The sequence below is a fragment of the Neopelma chrysocephalum genome, unplaced genomic scaffold (genome assembly GCF_003984885.1).
Source record: "Neopelma chrysocephalum unplaced genomic scaffold, ASM398488v2 Primary Assembly neopelma1_26, whole genome shotgun sequence".
Taxonomy (NCBI): domain Eukaryota; kingdom Metazoa; phylum Chordata; class Aves; order Passeriformes; family Pipridae; genus Neopelma; species Neopelma chrysocephalum.
Window position 1 is genome coordinate 13,508,174 of NW_020897695.1, and position 20,296 is coordinate 13,528,469.

General features: G+C 37.5%; 1 protein-coding gene across 1 annotated transcript; it reads left to right on the plus strand.

Annotated features, from left to right (window-relative positions):
- On the plus strand, positions 1-20,181 carry EXOSC7 (exosome component 7). The gene is made up of 8 exons (XM_027675641.1): positions 1-123; positions 831-932; positions 1,592-1,686; positions 6,424-6,589; positions 10,995-11,065; positions 15,635-15,758; positions 16,712-16,867; positions 20,042-20,181. Exons 1-8 carry the CDS (start codon positions 67-69, stop codon positions 20,144-20,146), a joined length of 876 nt encoding a protein of 291 aa, XP_027531442.1. The 5' UTR covers positions 1-66; the 3' UTR covers positions 20,147-20,181.
- Positions 20,182-20,296: the final 115 nt, after the last annotated feature.

The window sequence follows — 20,296 nt, forward strand, 5'->3', positions numbered from 1 at the left end:
GGAAGGAAAGGAAGCAGGGAGGCAAGAAAGGCACTGCGCAGCTGCGGTCTGGAGGCGGCGGCAGGAATGGCGACCGTGGTGCTGAGCGAGGCGGAGAAGCTCTACATCGTGCACGGCGTGCAGGTACCGGGGCGGGAGGGGGCGAGTTACAGGGTAGGCTGGGGAGGAGGGAGGCAGGGAGCCCTCCATCGTGGTGTTTGGACGCGAATCTCTGGGGTAGTAATCATCCGAGCACGCTGAGCATCAGAACGGGAAGCTGGCTGAGAGCAGAACGTGGATTTGTTTTCTTTCACTTCTGTCCCCCTTTACCTCTCTTTCCTTGCTCTTTCCACCTCTTCCCTGGCTCTTTCTCAAGTTTTTGCGGTTTCATAGAGTTTTAGCCTGCCACGTAGCAAAGGAACGTGAGTGGTCCAAGGAGGAAGAGTGAAGGATGTGGGGGGAGAAACGCCGGTGATAACAAGGACTGTATTTTTACCGAATTTTGCTGAAAAACAACGTATTTCTGTGGAGGCGAGTGTATAGTATCAGAGGAAGAACAATACCCGGTTTTGGAATACAGATGAAAACATTTGGAAGGCCAGTGGGTATTTTTTTATGCCTGGTCCTAATTACTGCTATAAAAGTACAGAACTTGCGCATCCCAGGAAAGGCCTGATGTAGTCTTAAGTAAAAGTCTGTGATGAAACTATGAGCTGATGCTTTTATATTGTTTTTACTGCTGTGTTTGGTATAGGAGAAGGAAAATTTCAAGTCACATATATATATATATTATTTTTTTTAACTTTTCATTACTGATTCTCTTAAGCACAATATATTGATATTGATGATAGGAGGATCTTCGTGTGGATGGTCGTGGCTGTGAAGACTACAGATGTGCAGAAGTAGAAACAGATGTTGTATCAAACACAAGCGGATCTGCAAGAGTAAAGCTGGTAGGTAAATTTCTTAGGGACTGTGTGCCTCGCTAATGAAGTTTCTAGTTATGTGACTGGTTTTAAGATAAGCTGAGGTTATTTGTGTGTGTGCATAGCAGTAACTGAAACTATGGTTAAGGAAATAATTACAGCATATATAATGCTTTTTGACTGGCTTAACTATTATCACGATGATGAAAAAAAATCAAGCAGGGTTGGATTTACCATGAAGTACCTGGACAGCCTTTAGTTTGAGTTGATCTAACATTTAATCTCGAAAACTGCAATCATTATTGTGCCTAATCCCTGGGAAAAAATAATTCTACTACTTCAGAGTGAAGTGAAATTACTTTTGGCATGTGCAGTATTATAGTGGTTCTGCAGTAAGAGATGTTTCCAGAACCAAAATGATAGAAGTAGTCTTGGATATTAAGAGTGTCTTTTTAACCTAGAGAAAGTTAATATGTATGGTAATTATTTGAAGAATCTTCTTAAGCTTAATATTGTCCTTCTAAAGCCTTTCCTTCTTTAAAAAATTTATTGTTATTTTAAGTTCACTCTGATAGAACAATCAGATAACTGAAAGGTAGAAATGTCAGCTTACTGTAGACATTTAAATTAAACAAGTAGTTCTGTAACTATAATTTCAGTTCTGTGATGCGTTTTTATTTTAACAGGGAGACACTGATGTCTTGGTAGGCATAAAAGCTGAAATGGGGACACCAAAGTTAGAGAAACCCGATGAAGGATACCTGGAATTCTTTGTTGACTGGTTAGTATATCAGAAAAGAATGAAATAGATCTAATATTTGGAATAAATGACTAATCAGATCTTGCCATTCTTCAGAAGTTTATACCTTCATTCCACTAACCTCCGGTAAGAGTCTGAGTAGGAGAAAAAAGTTATTTTACTGTTCCTATAGCAGTGAATGTTCAGAAACTTTATGCTGATTTTGCCAACCCAAAATAAGCAAATCAATGGGATTTAAAGAATGAAAGCAACCCCAAACTGCATAGCATCACTGCAGCTGGGACAGAGTAATGGTTCAATGACACATGCATTTAACGTGACTTCATGACTACAATGTCAGCTGTTGTTTTTACAATGACAGAATAGAGAAAATCTCTTTCAAAAGAAGTAAGTATTCCAGAAGAAAAGAATTGACTGTTCTTTAACTGTACTTAAAGGTTTGCTTGCTTTGTCTGATAAAGCAGTGGAAAAAGTTTGAAGTGTGTTTTGTTCAAATTCATTTGTTTAAAAAAAGGAAAATCTCCAGTATGAACTTCAGATGCAAAAACTAATTAGAAAATTTAGTTATGCATTTATCAGAGAATCTGTGCTTCATTAACTAAAATGGTATTTGTTTTAATCATATTCCTTGCTTTTTGCTACAAGTGCACTATTGTTTATCCTTACAGTTCTTCATACTGCTTGAATTATGAAGGAAGCTGGAAGAAAACTGAGAACTCTTACTTTCGAGTTGCTCTGAGATAGCATAGTGACATCTCACTGTTATTCTAGACTGTGGTCTGCGACTACAATATCCATGTCGTGCAGACTTCCTAAAACTGTTCTTTATGAAGTAATATGTTTTGGGAACCTCTCATTAGGGCCTTGGCACTGTCAAGTTAGCTGTTTTGCATGTGACCTTTCTTTTTATTTTTATTATAAACAAAAAATGTTGCTACTCTGACATTAAACCAATATACCATTGGCAAAGCTAAGGTATGAGAGCTACTAAGTAAATATGTATCTGGTAATCTTGCTAACCTAACTGGCTGTATCTGCCTTAACATTTGTGTGTCACATTATGCGGCCTTATCTAAGACTGCCTCTGTACCTCATGATGTACTAGTTAACTGTGGAAACCTTGTGCATTGTAGAGGAAAGGACTCACCTAGGAAATTAATAGTTTGTCTACAATTACTGTTCAAAAAATACAAGGTGGGAAGATGATCTTGAATGTGGTCCTGCTATTATAGGGGATCTGAGCTCGACTGTTTTAAGAAACGCATGCTTGAAATATCCTAAATAGTACATGGGGTTTTTTTTTCTGATGGTTTCTATATGAAGAAAGTCCAGTGACAGCAGGGATGTTTCCGTACTTAAACAAGTGGGCTGTGGACATGTGGCAATTCTGTGACACTTCTTGCATATGTAAATAAATGTTAGAAAAACTTCAATTCATTAGATTAACGTTAGGTTGTATTTTCTAACTGTTAATCTCTGCTTCATAAGATGGGAGATGTGCAGCAATATTGTGCAAGATGGATTTTGTCAGTTCTAGAAATAGGGAATTGTTAATTTCTATGACAATATAGACCAAAAGCCTAAACTTTAGAGAAGTATATTAACTTCTCACATGCTTGTGCACAGGCTTTCTCTAGCCTCCAGAAAGATCCAAAAGACAAAATGTGAAGGGGAGGCAGCTTTTTCTCTATAAAGGGAAATGAGCTGCTGTCAGTACTCTGGTGCTTTTGCAGGCTGCCACTGGGTGGTAGTAACTGCACATAGTACCCTGCATCTCCCGGTGAAGTTCTTCTGTGTTCTACTTGGCTTTTATGTTGTTGAAACTAATAATAAAAACTCAGAGTGCAGTGATTACTATCTTAAATTGCTTATTTCCCGAAACTTTCATGGTTTGCTTTCATGATTAAAATAATCACTTGCTGGATTAGATATATATTTCTCTGCTCCAGAATTCTCTTTCTCTTTTTTCTGCTCTGAGTCCTTTACCTAAAATCTGAGAAGCACATTTGGTCACATTTTGAGATAGACTTTAATGTGCATCTCTGGAAGGGATGATATTTTGGGCAATGATTTGTGAGCCTGGAAATTAATTACCATAGATCAAGTCCATATCCTCTGTGATATCCTTACTGCCCATCATCACTGGAGAGGACATTCATCCTGGCCATTGATGTTGAAGACTGCTGTCTGCTTTTCTCACTTTTGAGTTTTGGGGCTGAGTTACCGTTTTAAAACTGTAATAAATAAAAACAAAAAGAAAAGCAGACATCTGAATTCCTTGAATGCATTTGATTCTCTTTGTGGAATTACGAATAAATTTGTTCAAGTGTGTCCATCTGTAGATTACAGTATATTAATGGCCTGAGCAACAGGTGTAAACTGCTTGACTGCTGTGAGAGAAAGGTTTTTCTGCTAACAGCAAGTTTTGAAATTGAGCAGAAGTTTGTGGTAGAAGCATCATTGTGCTTTAGGAGGAATCTTGATTGTTAGGCAATGTAACAGTAAAATGATCTTGATAGTCTTGAAAGTTACATTTTGTTTGGGAGTAAAAATTCTGTGCCACTGGTAAGTTCTTTCTATGCTCCAGAAACCAAGTTTTTTTGCATTTTCTCTTTCCAGTGTGTTAGACAACCCCTTTTCAATTTTTTCCCAGTATATTACTGTAATAATCTGTAGGCATTAGGTGGCAGTATCTACCATATAGTTATTATAATAGTACCCTGCTAACCTTACTTCTTTATTTTGCTTTGATTGCAAGGAACTGAAGTGTTAAAATAATAATGGAATTAAGATGCAGTGAAACATGATATTCCACTTGAGTGTTATGTTCTTGCTACTCACCGTCAAAGAAAGTGTTCACTTACAATCAAAAAATACAACATTTGATAAAACTTTGTATTTAGAAATAATAATGAGGCATAGATTGAAGTTTGTATAATTCTTTTCAGCTTATCATAGGGATCATAATGCTTGCATAACTGTGCATCAAACGGAAAGGTTTAAACAGAATGATCTAGTTAACTTGCATAAAAGCTGCTTCCATGGATAAGGGCTTGTTTAATACTACCTGAAGACCTGACTCAGCACTGAGTTATACTCAGATATGATCTTATTGTATAAAATTGGTGTCTGATATTAATGCAACCATGAATAATATTGTGTGTCATACTTGCACTGCTTATTTGTGTGGCAAATGTAGTTTGGAAGCCTAGGTCAGTGCTTGACTGGCAGTAATGCTTTTCCTTGTTTTTTAAGCATGTATAGTGCTGTCTATTTATAGTGGCAGCAGATAACTTCTATAAAATCCAGTAGCTCTTCCTTGTATTCTGAGTTTTCATAAACTGCAAAACAAGTTGGGAGAATTAGGTAATTCTTATAGGTAAGAGTAATAGTAGGTAATTATATATAAGCTTATAGGTTCTGCAGTATTGTTGGTACAGTTCACTTGATGATTTAAGTCATGCCTTGATAATGTGACTCTTTAGTTGTTTTTTTTTTTTTTAAGGTGAAGGGATTATATTCCAAGACTTAGTTTTCTGCTGTATTTTTATACTCCTGGTATGCCTGTTAGAAGAGTTGAAGTTTTGCATCATCATATAAACACAGAACATCCAGGAGAAATTGGCACTGGGAAGTACCCAGCCAGGAAAATACAAGGCTTTACTATTACAGATTTGGAACATACCAAAACTGCTTCTATGGAGCCACTTTCTTTCCTATATTCTACAATGAGAAATTAATTTGGGAGAGGTGTGACTGATTTATTTTACAACATTTGCAATGCTGCTATGGATCCACTGCTTGAGAATACTCTTCTCTCTATAAACCAGAGGCTGGGTTCGGAATCTTTGTTCACTACTTTGCGGTATATGCATCTCTGAACAATTCTGCTCTATTTTAGTGCGCTTTGGAGGAGAGGCATTTTTTGTTTGGTTTGGGGTTTGTTGTTTGGGGTTTTTTTTGATTGGTTGGTTTGGGTTGGTGTGGGGGTTTTTGGTGTTTTTTTTTGTATGCCTGTTTTCTTTTATTGTTAGAAATTTGTTCTTTGCTGTGTACAAGGCATCAGTACCCAAGGACTTCCTTGTATGACTACTCATAAATAAAGTTAGTTATGTTGGAATCAGGGAAGTGAAGACCAAAGACTTTTGTCAGACCTCCTCTGGAAAATATGTTCTTTAGTTGCAGCTCTCCATAAGCTGCAGTTGCTGAGAATAATGAGCTGCTTTCTTTAAGGGGCTTGATAGCAAAAAGTACCCTTCAGTAAAGAAATTACCAATTAAGGTCAGGCAGTCATGTTACTTTAAAAGAAATGTGTATTCTACTTGTCATATAATCACATCTTCTTCTTAGCCACCCTCTTAATAATTTAACATTCAACTCTCACCAGACTGTCTTGTTAGCTGTTCTGAACTTAGCACAGATTTCTCTCACTTTTTTGTTTTTCTAAAGGGTTGAGGTGATAGAAGATGACAGTGCTTAAGAAATAATCCCTGAAAGAATTCACCAACTTTAGCATTGCAACTTGGGAACTGAAGATAGTGGTGGAATTTAGTTGGTATCAGTATTTGTAACAAAATGTCGGTATATTATCTGCATCAGGATATTCTCTTATGCAAAGTGGAAATACTTTCTTTTCAAATAGGATGCTTATTCTTGTACAAATATATCCTTAGATATTTTTAATGCTCTGTATTTAAGAAATGTTCTTTGGGTATTGGCTGCCACAGAAGTGAAAGTATTTTTTCTTTCTTTATCTAGTTCTTCAAACGCTACTCCTGAATTGGAAGGCCGGGGAGGAGAAGAACTTGGCACAGATATAGCAAATACACTCTACAGAGTATTTAGCTGCGAGAACAGTGTAGACTTGAAATCCCTTTGTATTAATCCCAGAGAGCACTGCTGGGTTCTCTATGTTGATGTGTTGGTAAGTAAGGAAATGAAAACTAAGATTCAAGATTTTTTAAGGCGGAGACTGACTTAGCATAACCTTGTGTATTTTCCTATAAAAAAAGCTTCTCATAATGTGATATAATGTTTCACAAAGCGAATGGCCATTTTCTTGGGAATCTACCTGTAATAGTTAATCACTATTTCCAGCTTGCTCTTTTCCTACTCTTCTTGTTGCTGATGCTCCACTGCAGAGCTGATAAAACACTGAATACTCCAAATCTGTCTCAGATGAAAATCAGTGATCTTATACTAGCAAGGAGGTTTGCCACTAAAGAAGGCTAAACTTTTCTCCCAGGCTAGTTGCAACAGCAAATGTATTGTTCCATTGAATGTAAATTAGTATTATGTATGTTAGCCCTAAGGTAACTGTCCATCCTGTCTGCTTCTTTGCACCATTATCAGTACTAATTCGGTAACGTAAAATAGAAACTTTTCTGGCAAAAGCTACATTTGGCCTAGGCACTTTTTGATGCAAGTTGTATACATGTATTGAATGTAGAAGATAAACTGAATATTTGTTCCCATTAAAAAATGGAAACTGAATTTTATGCATACAAATCTCATGCATGTAGCAGCTTGATTTCCAAACTATGCCATTTTTAAACCACTCAGCCACAGGAATTTTAACAGAAGTCTGCAAGTCAGACTATCTTGAGCATTATTCCCAATTCTTATTGTTCCAATATTGGGTTTCTCTTTGTCAAATTTGGAAGTGAAAATATGTTGAGGAACCTTGCTCACAGGAATCCATTAGTATCTATTATAAATGATTTGCAAAACGTTAAGCTGTATGGCCAGGAAAATTAAATACAGGATTTTGTTAAACAGGAACATTTAGACTAAGACCTAAATAAATGTGAAAATTAGTTCATTAGGTGTTTAAAAAGCAGCACCATTAGCCTAATTATAGTAGATATGGTACATACTGCGACAGTCCGCGTACAAAGCGACTGAGTGTGTGCCACTGCTGAGGGCTTTAACAGCCCAAGTCACCAGCTTATTGGAGCTTGGCATAGTTTAATAGAGAATGAAGTGTTAGTTCTGAGAAATCACACTGGGGACTTTAGTTACTGGGTAATTACAAGCAGAGGTACAGAATATTAAATGCTGTGTTTATTTAAGCAATGTACTGCTTAACATTGCATAAACACAGCATAAACAAAGACTTGCATAAAGCTGACTAGTGCAGAAGTAGTTCTGTATAGCTTCTGCATGAGATATAATTGGTTATTGTTTGATTCTTCCTGGACAGATTTTTTGGTTGTCCACAACTACAGAGAAAAACAACCTTGGTATTTTCATGCTACTGGCTGTATCAGAATTATGAACATCAGGACCTGTGTTATGTGAGGAATTTCACATTTAGCTTTTTTACAATGCCAATAAACAATCTGTTGTAGGTTCATAATTACGACTGAACTTGATGAGTCTTTTCAATGTTATATTCTGCAGGGATTTTTTGTGTGAGCCATTGAAGAGCTGCTGGTACATTTAGAAGACACCGTTAACATTAGTCTCTTACTCTGTTGCCTGCCTCACCCCATTCTTTTTCCACCTCAGGTGTCTGTATTTTCACACTTTTGAGGTCATTGTAATATTTCCTTTTCTGAATGGAAGATGTGTATCACATGTGTTAGAGTATACTTAATGTTGATGCTTGATACCTACAGATTTTGCTGAAGCTGCTCCTGCTGAATCATTCCTGGGGAATCTTACTTTAATAGTACATGGTGGGAGTATAATACTTGGGCTAGTATAAGGTGCAAGTCATATTATTCAGTGTTTGAGGGAGACAGATTCTAACTATAATAACAATGCTCATAGAGAGTATTTTGGATGGTATTTTCCTTCAGAGTTCCTGGAAATTGTTTACGTTGGTGTTTGTGTTGTGCAAAGCTAGAGGGAAAATAAGCCTTAAATCTGTCGTAAGCCTGAAAATACTGGTACTTTGTGGTCAGATGGGAAGGTGCGTGTTTGGAAGTGTCTTGTTCTGAAAGACAAAACTCCCCCAAAAATTTTATGAACCTGGAAGTTTCACGCTATACAATTTAGCCATGTGCACTTTGATTGAAGCATCTATATCCAACTCTATGCATAAGCAAAATTTGACATATGCAACCTCAAAAGAGAAAATAGTGTGTTTTGCAAAGTTATGCAGCTTATCAATTACAAACATCTCTCAAATATTTTCTAGTGGTCAGTGTATTTGGGACTTGCTATAATTGTGTACAGTCAGACTGGAAAGAAAATAATTTCAATCATACACAGAAATATGGCCAAATTGAGATATGTGACAAAGGTCAAGAATATGTACCTTGACCTTTCAAAATAGATGCATTCTTTCTTAATAGTGTAAGGCATTCTACTTCCAAATAGTAGCCCGTGAATGTGGAGAACAGTATCACAAAACTGTAAGCTTGTTCTTACTCTCTCTCTGTTTCTCTTGATTTATTTCCCTTTCTAAGCCATTGATGTCAGAAATAAGATTTTGGCATTTTTGAGTGTGTTTTTGATATATGTATAGCCTTCTCCACATAATTTGGCCCAGCAGTCTGCCATGCTGAGCAAGGAGAATCAAAGTGTGCAATCTCTTATCATTCCCTACTCAGTAGATGGTGTGTTGGGGGGAAGGGGTGCAGTAGGTTCTGTTGAAATTTTAGCAATTCACTACTGAGCCCCTCTCAGGATTTCTTCATGTTTTCTATTCCCCCCAAGTTTGATAAAAAAAGAAGTTAGGAATCTGTCCTTTTGGAAGAAAAGCTTCTTTGAATAAGGCAAGGTCTACAATGTTTTATCTATTTTTGCCAATAACTTTTTTATTTGTACATCAGTTAATTAAAAGCAGTCCTTTCTAAAGAATCCTTTGCTTCCCATAACTCGAAGTTGTGCAGACTTTCTTATTTCTATAAATAAATAAATAAATAAATGGCAGGGGAGATCTCAGTACAAGGTGCTTCAGCTGAGAAGTGTTCAGTTCTGTGTGGAGGAATTCTGGCATCCTGCTTGTTACAGGTTGTGTATCTAGCCTGTAAGCACCACTGTAGTACAGATAAGGTTTTAGAATAGCAGCTTGAACACAAGCCTAGCAACAGTGCAGACATATCCCATTATTGTGTTTTAATAACGAAGATATTGTGGGGCTTATTGTGTTATCCAGTAAAATCTGATAATGACTGAAAGTGGCAGGTTAACCTCTCTGTATCCAGCAGCTGTTTGCGAAGAAATAATCTAATCACCTTTGTATTCAGCTTTCTATTCCAACTTTTTGTCATTCTTTTTACACTATTCAGTCTGTCTTCATAAAGAAACTGTCTTTACAGAATATCTGATTTATGGTTTGGTCCCAGTGCGGGAGTTTATCTCATTTTTAAATAGATTTTGAAGAACAATCAGTGCAATCAGTGTTGCAAAACTTGTTTTGCTCTCATCATACAGCAGAGATTGATGTCATGGAGAAGCATCCATATGTTCTTGCCGAAGTAGTTTCAAATGCTTACTCTGTGTGTGTGCCTTTGTGTGTGTGTGTTCTCAGAATAGTACTAGCAACTGAGAGCGGAGCTTGTCAGAGAACTAACAGTAAGCTGTGGAGTTGTCTGGCATCCTATAGAAGGTATTGTGGTTTTGGGAGCCCTGCCTTTTTGCCTAGTACGCAGTGCTGCTGTTCTCTTTGACTGTTGTTCTCCTGATCTTCATGGGAAGAAGCTAAGCTAGACTCCCTCGACACTCTTCACTTGTTTGATAACACTGACGTTTGAATTAGACTTTGACATCAGGATTTCCTTGGATCATTTTCAACTACAAGACAAACCTGATGATGGCTCTTTTCCTTAAGAAGAATAAATCACAGTGTGCCTTCATAACTATAACTTCTGTAACTACCTTTTCATACTGTGATCTCAGTGACAATTTGCATTGCTTCTTTAAAAGCAATTCTCCCAGTTGGTTTTGTCCAGTTGATATTTTAAAAAGACTCCTGTTGGAAATAAAGTATAAAAAATTGACTGGTTTGATTTAATATTAAAGAATGAATGTGATGGGTTTATAAAGAGAATTCTGGTCATAGTCTAGTTCAGAGCCTTAGCACAAGAAGATTAAGAACAGAGGTGGTTTCATTTCAGGTTCTATTATTAAATTTTATCATTAATTTTATTACGGAGTGTATTAACTCTTCTATTTTGCATGTATAATACAGTTAGCCGAAATCTGAATTTCCCATCTGTTTCTTTTCATGGATGGGCTTTAAAGACAACTTTGTTTTTTAAAAACCTGTTCTGGTTATTAATTTTCTTCCTTTTCAAGTAGGTTTAAATAAAATAAAGACTTCATTTAAAGGCACTAGTCCAATTTTCTTTTAAAGAGATTCTTCTTTTCCTCCTCAGTTATTGGAATGTGGTGGGAACATCTTTGATGCAATCTCTATCGCAGTGAAGGCAGCTCTCTTTAACACAAGGTAAAGCACAAATCTCATTTCATGTGAGTGAAAGTGGCATGGGAAATGGAAGAAAAGTACTCTCTGTGAGCAAAGCATTTTTAATGCTTGGTTATTTAAATAAATACCCAAAGCAGCTTGCATTCAGATACAAGGCAGTCCATTTTCATGCAAGTCATATGAACTAGTGTTTAGTTCAGTTTCTAATAATCAAGTGTCATATTGCATTGTGATTGTATGCACAGTCAGGTTCACAATATAACTTCTGTTCTGTAGCCCGATCCAGAAAAAAGTGTCTTGACCATGAGATTTTGTTGCAGGTAGTTGGAGGACTTTGTGTTGATGCCTTGTGGGTTTGAAGAGTTGCTTACTGATACGTGATGCTCTTGATTAAGAAGCCTTGATTTTCCTCTTCTGATTTCGTTTTCATTAATTTTTAGTCTAGAGTTCTTTTTAAAACTAAAAAGAAAATAATGGTAGTGAGAAATTGTGGGGAGGGGGAAACGATGTGTCTTTAAAGGAACTTTGACCCATGCATTTTAATTCAAAGAATGGAAAACCAAAATCTAATAGAATGAATGATGGAAATCCTCTGTGTGGTTTTAAATGGTAAGTTTCGCTCGTATTTTTTCTATTGTTTTTATCTTCTTTATCTGTAGGTGGAAGGGAGTACAGTTTTGTAGCACCCTTGAGAAAAAAAGCTAGTGCATGGCTTTGCCAAAAAACTTAGGTGGCAACAATAGCGGGAAGAGGTGCAAAAGTTAGACTCTTACAAGCATAAATGTTTTAAAAGTGGATCTCAAATTGTTCTTCAGCATTAAATTAGAGATCTCCTGAAGCCACTAGTGTAGTTCTGGCTTATTTATCAGGGAATCCATGCACTAGATCTGGAAAAGTATGTGCAAAAAGAAGAGGAAATATGCTTTTGAAGACAGGCAGTATATCAGGTTATAAACACTTTAAAAGGGGATGAGGGAAGAATCCATTTGAGACTAGAACTTGTATATATTGCTGAGAAATTTCCCATGTTAATCAAATTCTCAGCAGTAACTTTTAACAGTAGATTGTTTTCATAACATTAAGAAATACTGTCACAAATATAATGGCTCACAATGGAGCTGGCAGTACTCTAAAGGGAAGAAGTGCTGTGTTTCTGCCTGGATGCAAAAGCTGTATAGTTAAAACAGTTACTACCATGTAAGTTGTTTTGCAGATCCACGGCACATACTTTATTTATAAGATAACTGGGTCTTTTTTCTTATTTTAACCGGAATAAAGAGAGACGATCATATAAAAAGTAATGAATTAAATAAGCAAGTAGAAGAAAATGTTGCTTTGGGAACATGGGCAATGTGGAGGGTGTAATTATTCTAATGATTCTGCTTTATTTTGATTTTTCTGACAACTTGTGTCCTTTATATAATCTGTAATCTATGGAAAACATCCAGAGTCTTGTTAAAGTTGGGTATCGTATCAAAATGTGGTACAGTATGACATAATGGAGAGCCTGTTGATTTTTTACCTGTGAAAACCTTGTCTTACTGAGTTGAACCATACATCTAATCTCATAAAAGATCAGAAAGTCAAGAGGTGAAATTCAAAGTGAAAACCTGTTGTCCTCCTTCACTATTCCTCTCACTTTCTCTTGGTAGCTACTAAGTTTTCTTTGGATTGACACAAGGCTGTTTAAGAGTAGCTTTCCATTCTCCATAAAATCTTATTGTCCAAACAAGACAAGATGTCAGTTTGCAAATTGCTTGAGATTAAGTGTTCTGAACTTTGCTTGACATGTGTCCCTCTTTGTCTTACTTGCTTTTCATACTTTGTTTACAACCAGGTTTTTGTTAGAAGTGTTTCCAGATCTTTGCCAGCCTTGACTGCAGCTTTGAAGCAAAGAGCAGAGAGCTCAAGCTGCTGTTTTTCTTGGAAGCTACAAAATTTTAGATATTCAGATAGGCATTTGAAAACTTCAGCTTCATCTTTAAAATCTTGCTCTAAGCATTTCTATAATAGCTATGGACACATTTTTCTTTAGAGCTAAGTAAATCCAAAATCATGATTTAAGGAATTTTACACAAGACCGGCAGGATTTAAATCCTTTGAATGCCTGACATGACTCATTATATCCCCTTCAGGCATGGAACAATGACAATATGACTGTTTTAGGGGGAACATTTACTCCTTGCAAGTTTGTATTGTTCATCATGTTCTAAAAACTATATCAAGATCATGTGCAAAAGATAGCAGGCATCAAACTTACTTCTTACCCCTGTCTCCAAGGTGTTTAAGGATGGATTTATTCATGATAGAAGTAGATATTGCAAAATATGCAATATTAGCTACTGTGTCAGGGCATTAAACTTGGTTCTGTGAAATGCGTCTACTTGCCACAGAGGCTGCAGAAACTAGGCAAGTTGCAAAAACTACAGAGTTTATAACACAACAACTTTGCCGATATCAAGGTTTTTTGCTGAACAGCATGGTAGAGGCAGAACTGATGCCTGCTTGCAAGGGTGGAACTGGTTTTGCAGTTATGAAATCTGGGTCTGCAGCACATAGGAAAAAGCTTTGTTTGTTACTTGACTGACTCTTGCTGTACAGATTTCTGCCCTGATTAGTTACAGGAATCAAAATAGAAAAATAAAAGTTGCAAAGTAAACATGTACGTCTAATTCTTAAGACAAATATTCACAAGATGGGAGAGTAAATCTCCAATGTTCTGGAAATACTTTGTGCTACATTCACTTTTCCTAGTTTTTGTGTCCATATACCCCCTTTTTTATGCAACTATGATTCTTACGTCTGATCTTTTTGCCTTTGCAATAGTTCTAATTTAGACCTCTTTCATCCGTGCTTGGTCAAAAAAGCTCCTTGCAGGCATTTTTCAGGTATTAATTCTGGCAACTTTTTCTTGCAGACCGAACACTGCTCTGGTTTCATGGCTGTTTTAGAATGGAATTAAAAATTGCTTAATCTCACAGATTTTCTTGAAATCTTTCTTTGTTTTTTAACACTGCTTTGGCACATAAACTTCTTGACTAGGCTGTTTTCCAGTGTTGTCCATTGTCCTGTGTAGCTTGTGGATCAGTCACCTTGTGACTTTATTCCATCAATTTTTAATGGAATACTTTAAACTTGAAAATAGGCTTTGAGGCATTTCTGATGAGTTGGAAAGCATTTGGAGTTTTGTTTCAGGAAAAAGTACACTTCAGAATTGTTCTGCTTACTCAAAGTCTTAGTTTTGGCTTGACCCAGGCCATTGTGTTTGTAGGGAATTTGTTGTCACTGGAGCAGGGTTAGCTGCTGTGAAGTACTTGCCACTAGGACTTTTAGCCACAAATAACTAACATACTCTTCCAGGGAACAATAAAAAGTCACTTTGTATTGGTGGGGGAAATGTTCATTAAATCAGTCCCTATCTCCTCCTCCTTCAAAAAGAGATTTCTTACAGACAGCATAAAAGAATGTAACCTCCAGAGTCTAGTTATAAACACAGTGCTACTGTAAAAGTACTAATATAAAACCAGATTGTGGTTACTGAAGTTAGCTGTCAGGGGACATCTTGAAATATTTTGTTTTCAAGTGCAAATGTGTGGAAAAGAAAAAAAAGGTAATATGGGAGCTGTGTGGGGGTTTTACTGGCCAGTAATGCAAAGTCTCTCAGTCAGTACTCCATCCTAATGGACACCTGGATAAATGAGGGTATATAAGATGCTGATGTTCTTGGCAGCTTGAGGTACCATCTTCTACTAAATTGTTTTAAATTATTTTATTCATTATGCTAAGAAAAGTGCGTTAAGTCATCCCATGAAACTCCCATTAAATGTCTGTCACAAATACAATATATTTACCACTGATAAGGAGCCTGTCTTAGTTCATTTGTGAGAGAGCTCGTCATTCACTATGAGAAGAAAGCGCTTTTTGGATTTCTGCCTGGGTTTTTATTCCTGCTCTGTCCTTACATTTTATATATCCCTTGTATATCTGTCCTTAGAACAGTAGAGTCTTCTGTCTTCTTAAAGAATGAGAATATCCTGCCAATCTTCCCATCTTGCTAAAGAGAAAGGATTTCACTGATGTTGTCTTTCTCTTTACCCCAAGTCTCCCTTAATTAGTGTTGCTCTTTCCTTAAGGGCTTTACTACTTGTATTTGCTACTGATGTCACAGCTTTGCCAAGCAATGTAATTACTCTAATTGTGCCAACTTTACTGTTGAGAGCCACGGTACGAAAGGATTCAGTCTTGGTAATTTCTCTCCTATACATCCAGCAGAAGTACAAAGAATTGTTCAGAACTGATTTGTGCAAATTCCAAAATAATCTCTCCCCATATAACAGTGTACAAACCAACTCAAATTCTAATGGTTTGAATGATGTAAATATGATGATCTTATCCTAAATGTCTTTGAACTTACAATGTTTTCTTCCTAGTCTTGGGGAGTGAGTTGTTAATACTTTGATCACATTCTGGACTTTTTTTCTAAACATTTTGCCTCATTTAGAAGAAAAAGCACTTCGTGGAGTTGTGACTGTATAGCAGCTTTATCTGTTATGTGTTCTGGCAATGATTTTGCACATTTTGTTTCCACAGAATACCCAAAGTGCGTGTTCTGGAGGATGAAGAAGGCACCAAAGAGATAGAGCTGTCTGATGACCCTTATGATTGTATTCGACTTAATGTAGAGGAAGTGCCCTGTATTGTCACGCTAAGCAAAGTAAGCATGACAAATTTCTGACCCTCTACCTAGAAACTTCAATTTCTGTTAGTTTCACCTGCCATTTATTATTTTCCTAGAGATAAAAATTGTGTTACAGAAATGGTCAGTGTCCGCTATGTAGATATTTGTTTGTCTTAGGCCTCCTAATTAAGAAGTTTTACTGAATAAGGGGTTTTTTTGCACCTCTGACTTGTAGGTTTCTACTTGATGTGCTCTTAAAATGCATCTTCTTGCATTCAGAGGAATTGTTTACTGTTTTTTATCTACTCCTTTCTTAACATCCATAGCAGCAGATACTTCAGTGTGTTAGAACAAGTAGCCATTGTTGTGAGGTGCGAAAGTTGTGTCATCTGCCTGGAATTACATGATGAGTATTTGTTGCTGGGGACAGAACTCCCATTTTCATGGGTGTAATACTGTGCCTTCCCTTTCAAACAGGTTTTCCATATATAGCACACTGCCAAGACAGTTGATTTTATGGATGCTGCAAGTTGCATTGCAAGTGTTAGTGATTTGCTTAGTTACCTGAAAGTTTATGTGGCATTTCTTTTAAGCAAGTTGCATAAATAGCAGAGGCCATTGCTGAAGTGAGGGCTCACCTGAGTCTCGGGATGTGTAATTTTCACCTAGAGGGTAGCAAAGTCCATGCTTGGAGTTGAGGGGGGAAAGAGGAATAGGGAGTTTCATATAGATGAAAGGATGGTAGAAAGGAAAACAGTATGAAATAGTGACATGTTTATCTGACCTCTCTTGTGTAATGTACACAATTTGGGGTCAGAGGCTGTTTAAATACTGTGCTATCAAGTCAGTCTCAGACCACTTAAAAAGGCCACATGATATTAGGATGGGAGACTGAGGTAACTAACAAAGCTGCCACTCACAGGTTAACTTCTTAATGGAAGCCCTTAGAAAACTGTGAACTAATACATCATTTTGTCACTAACTTACAGATTGGATATAGGCATGTGGTGGATGCTACCCTTCAGGAAGAAGCCTGTTCTTTGGCAAGCCTGCTTATTTCTGTGACCAGTAAAGGTGCCCTCACTTCTATGAAGAAAGTGGGGAAAGGTAGCCTGGATCCTGAGAGTATTTTTGAAATGATGGAGGTAAGGAGTTTTGAGCAGTTGACTGTCTTCGATGATACTGGATGAATTGGAACTTGGGTATATGGAAAGGTGCAGTAAGGACTTTTATAGCAGAGATCTTGGAGCTTTGATTAGGTGCACAAGAGACTTTGTAAAGATCACAGTTTCTTTGAAACAAATTCTAATGTGAATGGATTTTATCTAAAACTTCTAGATGCCTGAAATGCATGATACTCACATATGTTTCAGGCAAGTACTTCACAGCTGTAAGGCAGTAAAGCCTTAAGGCTGATAAACTTTGAGAGTATTTTTAAAGAACATGTTCCCTCTTTTATAGTTTCTCTTAAAAACTGAAATAGCAAAACTCCTAACATGGTAAAATCCCTATAAACGTAGAGAAGGTCTTTTTGAATTGCTAGTGCACGGTGTTCTTTTCTAGCACAACTCATTTGTTTTATTATAAGCTTACTCTTCTCTTTTTACTGTTGTTTTTCTTTGGTTCTTTATTGGGTTTCTGATCTACCCTTATTTCATAAAAATACTAGTATCTGGATATTGTCCACATCCATGTAAGAATTCCATTTTTAACCTTTCTTCAGGCTCTTCTTAAATGTTCTGCAGTGTAAATTCTCCTGCCTGAGTTTGGCCTTGAGCGTGAGACAGAAATGGGTTTTGAGCTTGGAAGTCAGAATGAAAATTAGATATTTCAAGCTGACTCTGTTTCCAAGGGATACAGGACTAATTTCAGCCCGGCTGTAGTGAGGAATGCGGAAGTTGGAGCCAAGTTTGACAACAGTTGGTCTCAAGTGGGAATTACATGCTTGAGTATATATGGCACTTGGCTGTGTCATGATGTCAATACAGAGTGCTAATTTTGGTGGTACCAATGGGTTTTCATTTGTGTTCAGAGATGTCACTTTCTCCCTTATCTGGATAGAGAGGTGTTATCTCTAACCTGGCATCCTAAAGAAACCTAACTTCCTGTGGGCATCTGATGTGTCTTCCTTGATGGATTTTGTGTCTGATGCTAACTAAATGTCATAGAAAACTTCAGGTTTTGGGTCTAGGGCTACTAGAGAGGTTGGTGCTTAAGTCAGATACAGGTTCATGAAGAAGCTGGCCTTAGTGCAAATTCCCTGCACCAGGCTTTGATGGAGCCTCTGTTTTGATCACCAATTTCACTCTACGTTGAGTCCTAAATAGGAAATTAACTTCTACAGTTCTGTTGTATACCCTACCCACAAAGGCTGTGCCTGGAGTTCTGTAATGCACTTCTGAACACTGGTCAGAGATGCATATGGAAGGTAACTGTGGAAAATCTTCAAACCATCCTATTCTGCGAAGAACATTAGTGAACTTGTCCCTACTTGTTGATGCAGGAGGTTACAAGCTTAAGCTGGTCACTTGTGCCATTTTTCACTTGCTTTGGAAGAAGTCTTCCCTCCTGAATGTTGAAGAGTTTGAAAGAGTGAGAGATAAAGCTGATCAAAAAAACCCCAATATGTTTTCTGGAAAGTCAGAGTTTATCTGTTTGGCCCTGCCCTAAACTCAACAGCCTCATTAGGATACCAAGAAAAACAAAAAGACCTACCAATGAGAGTAGCACTAGGTGGAAGTCTTCCTTCAAATTACCTAACTATTCTTCGAATAAAATGTGGTTAGATTTTACTATCCACTGGAAAAGATGCATAACCCATGTTTGATACCTCCATTCCATAATGATTTGGCTGCAGGTCAGAGTGTCAGCTTTCCCTGCCTTGTAGAAAACAGACACATTCTAGGGCATATCTCTTAGTAAGGGAGTTTCATGGGAAAGTTTTGGGAAGCTGCCAGCATTAGGCTTTTCTTTCCTAAGTTTATGATCTGATCCATTAGAGAGGCGAGCAGGATTAAGAAAGCAACAGTCTTGCATCAGTACCGAAGTTCTGCACAGTTCCCATTCACTTTGACCTGGTGTGAGTGACATTGTCCTATGTTTGAGGAGTAGAATGCAGAAAGTGTATCACTCCTTGGGACTCCAGGCTGCTGCAGTGATCTTTGTCCCAGTGCAGAGCTGTTGGGACAGTTCTTGTCTGTGCCCCCCTTTATTTAGCATGACTCATAGTATCTACGATTGACAGCTACCCTGCTGCATCAAAGCTCTTCCCAAATTTCCTTTGGTACCATGGGCCATTTTCTCTCACCTGGATCTTCAGTTAGAAATGTACCTCATTTTAAGGTTTGTGTTCCCATGGTTCCAGTAATTGTCACCAACAGGTGAAAGGGAGCTTTGTGTCAGCTGTATGGCAGGCCTAGGCTTCAGTGCATAGATCAGGAGCAAATAAACTCAGTTTAATATAATCTGCCTTTGGCTCTTTACGGATCGGTGGGGTCTCTTCATCTCCATATGGAGTCTGTATTTCAGATCATTTAGAGAAACCCTGGGAAAGCTTTAATGGGCACCATTGCCTTAAGACCTTTATTTCAACATTGCCCAATGTTTCCTTGCCCTGTAGCTTCCCCAGTACAGTTGTGTGTAGGGGAAGAGTAGAGGCTGGTGTCAGAGCTAATCCTAGTGGGTTTCCACTGCTGGAGTTTCCTTTTGTAAAGAAGACGTTGTGTTAACCGCTTTAAGGTCCTTGGACAGTACAGAATTGCACATTACATGAAAGATCTGCCCACGGACTGATTTGGTGATGCAGCCAGTGTGCATTTTGGGCTTCTCAGGCCATAGGACATGGTGTTGAGCTAGTCTAAATTCACTCTGCTGATTCTGAGCACCTTCAGAAGAGCTCACTGAATTTTCTGTTAGTAGGCTGCTTTGCTGGTCAGGTGTCTCTTGTCCTCTGGCAGCTAGAATATTGCTTCATGCTGTGTGTGCTGGCTAATTTGAGTGTGTGCTTGTGCCTGATGTGAATTTAATTTGTATTCCTCGATGATCCAGCAGTGCACAGATCTGGTATTAATGATCATGGAATGCTTCTCTGAGGAATGAGAGCATTGCATTTATGTGTACATTTTTCCAAAACTTAATCAAATTAAAATGAAACTTCCACCACCATTATTTTTCTTAATTAAAAGCGTATTTTGGTGATACCAGCTGGTGTATATGAGTCATCAAAGGGAAAATATTTGTCAAAAGGAAGTGTTCCGTAAGAGTTGTCTCCTGTTAATAAGCATATGTCTCAGATTTGTTTTGCTTTCTTTGCATTGCAGACAGGACAAAGAGTAGGCAAGTCACTGCACATAGCCCTTCAGAAGATTTTGGATGAAGAAGAGAGTTTGGGGACGTCACGGCCAAAAGTTGGATTTCTAGGATGAGATTTTATTAAATGTTCAAAACTGTTTTTAATTAATTGTGCAATCTTGTGTGTTTGTGTATAAAGAAAAGGTTATTTTTTTTTTCCAGTACAGTTCTCATTCTGGCTAAGAGGCTTTTAAAATGTTCCTAAGCATAAAGAAAGCTACAGT

Coding starts and splice junctions, on each gene's coding strand:
- EXOSC7 (XM_027675641.1), top strand. CDS start 67: ATGGCGACCGTGGTGCTGAGCGAGGCGGAGAAGCTCTACATCGTGCAC. Junction 1,687..6,423: donor CTGGAATTCTTTGTTGACTG/GTTAGTATATCA, acceptor TTCTTTATCTAG/TTCTTCAAACGCTACTCCTG. Junction 15,759..16,711: donor GTATTGTCACGCTAAGCAAA/GTAAGCATGACA, acceptor ACTAACTTACAG/ATTGGATATAGGCATGTGGT.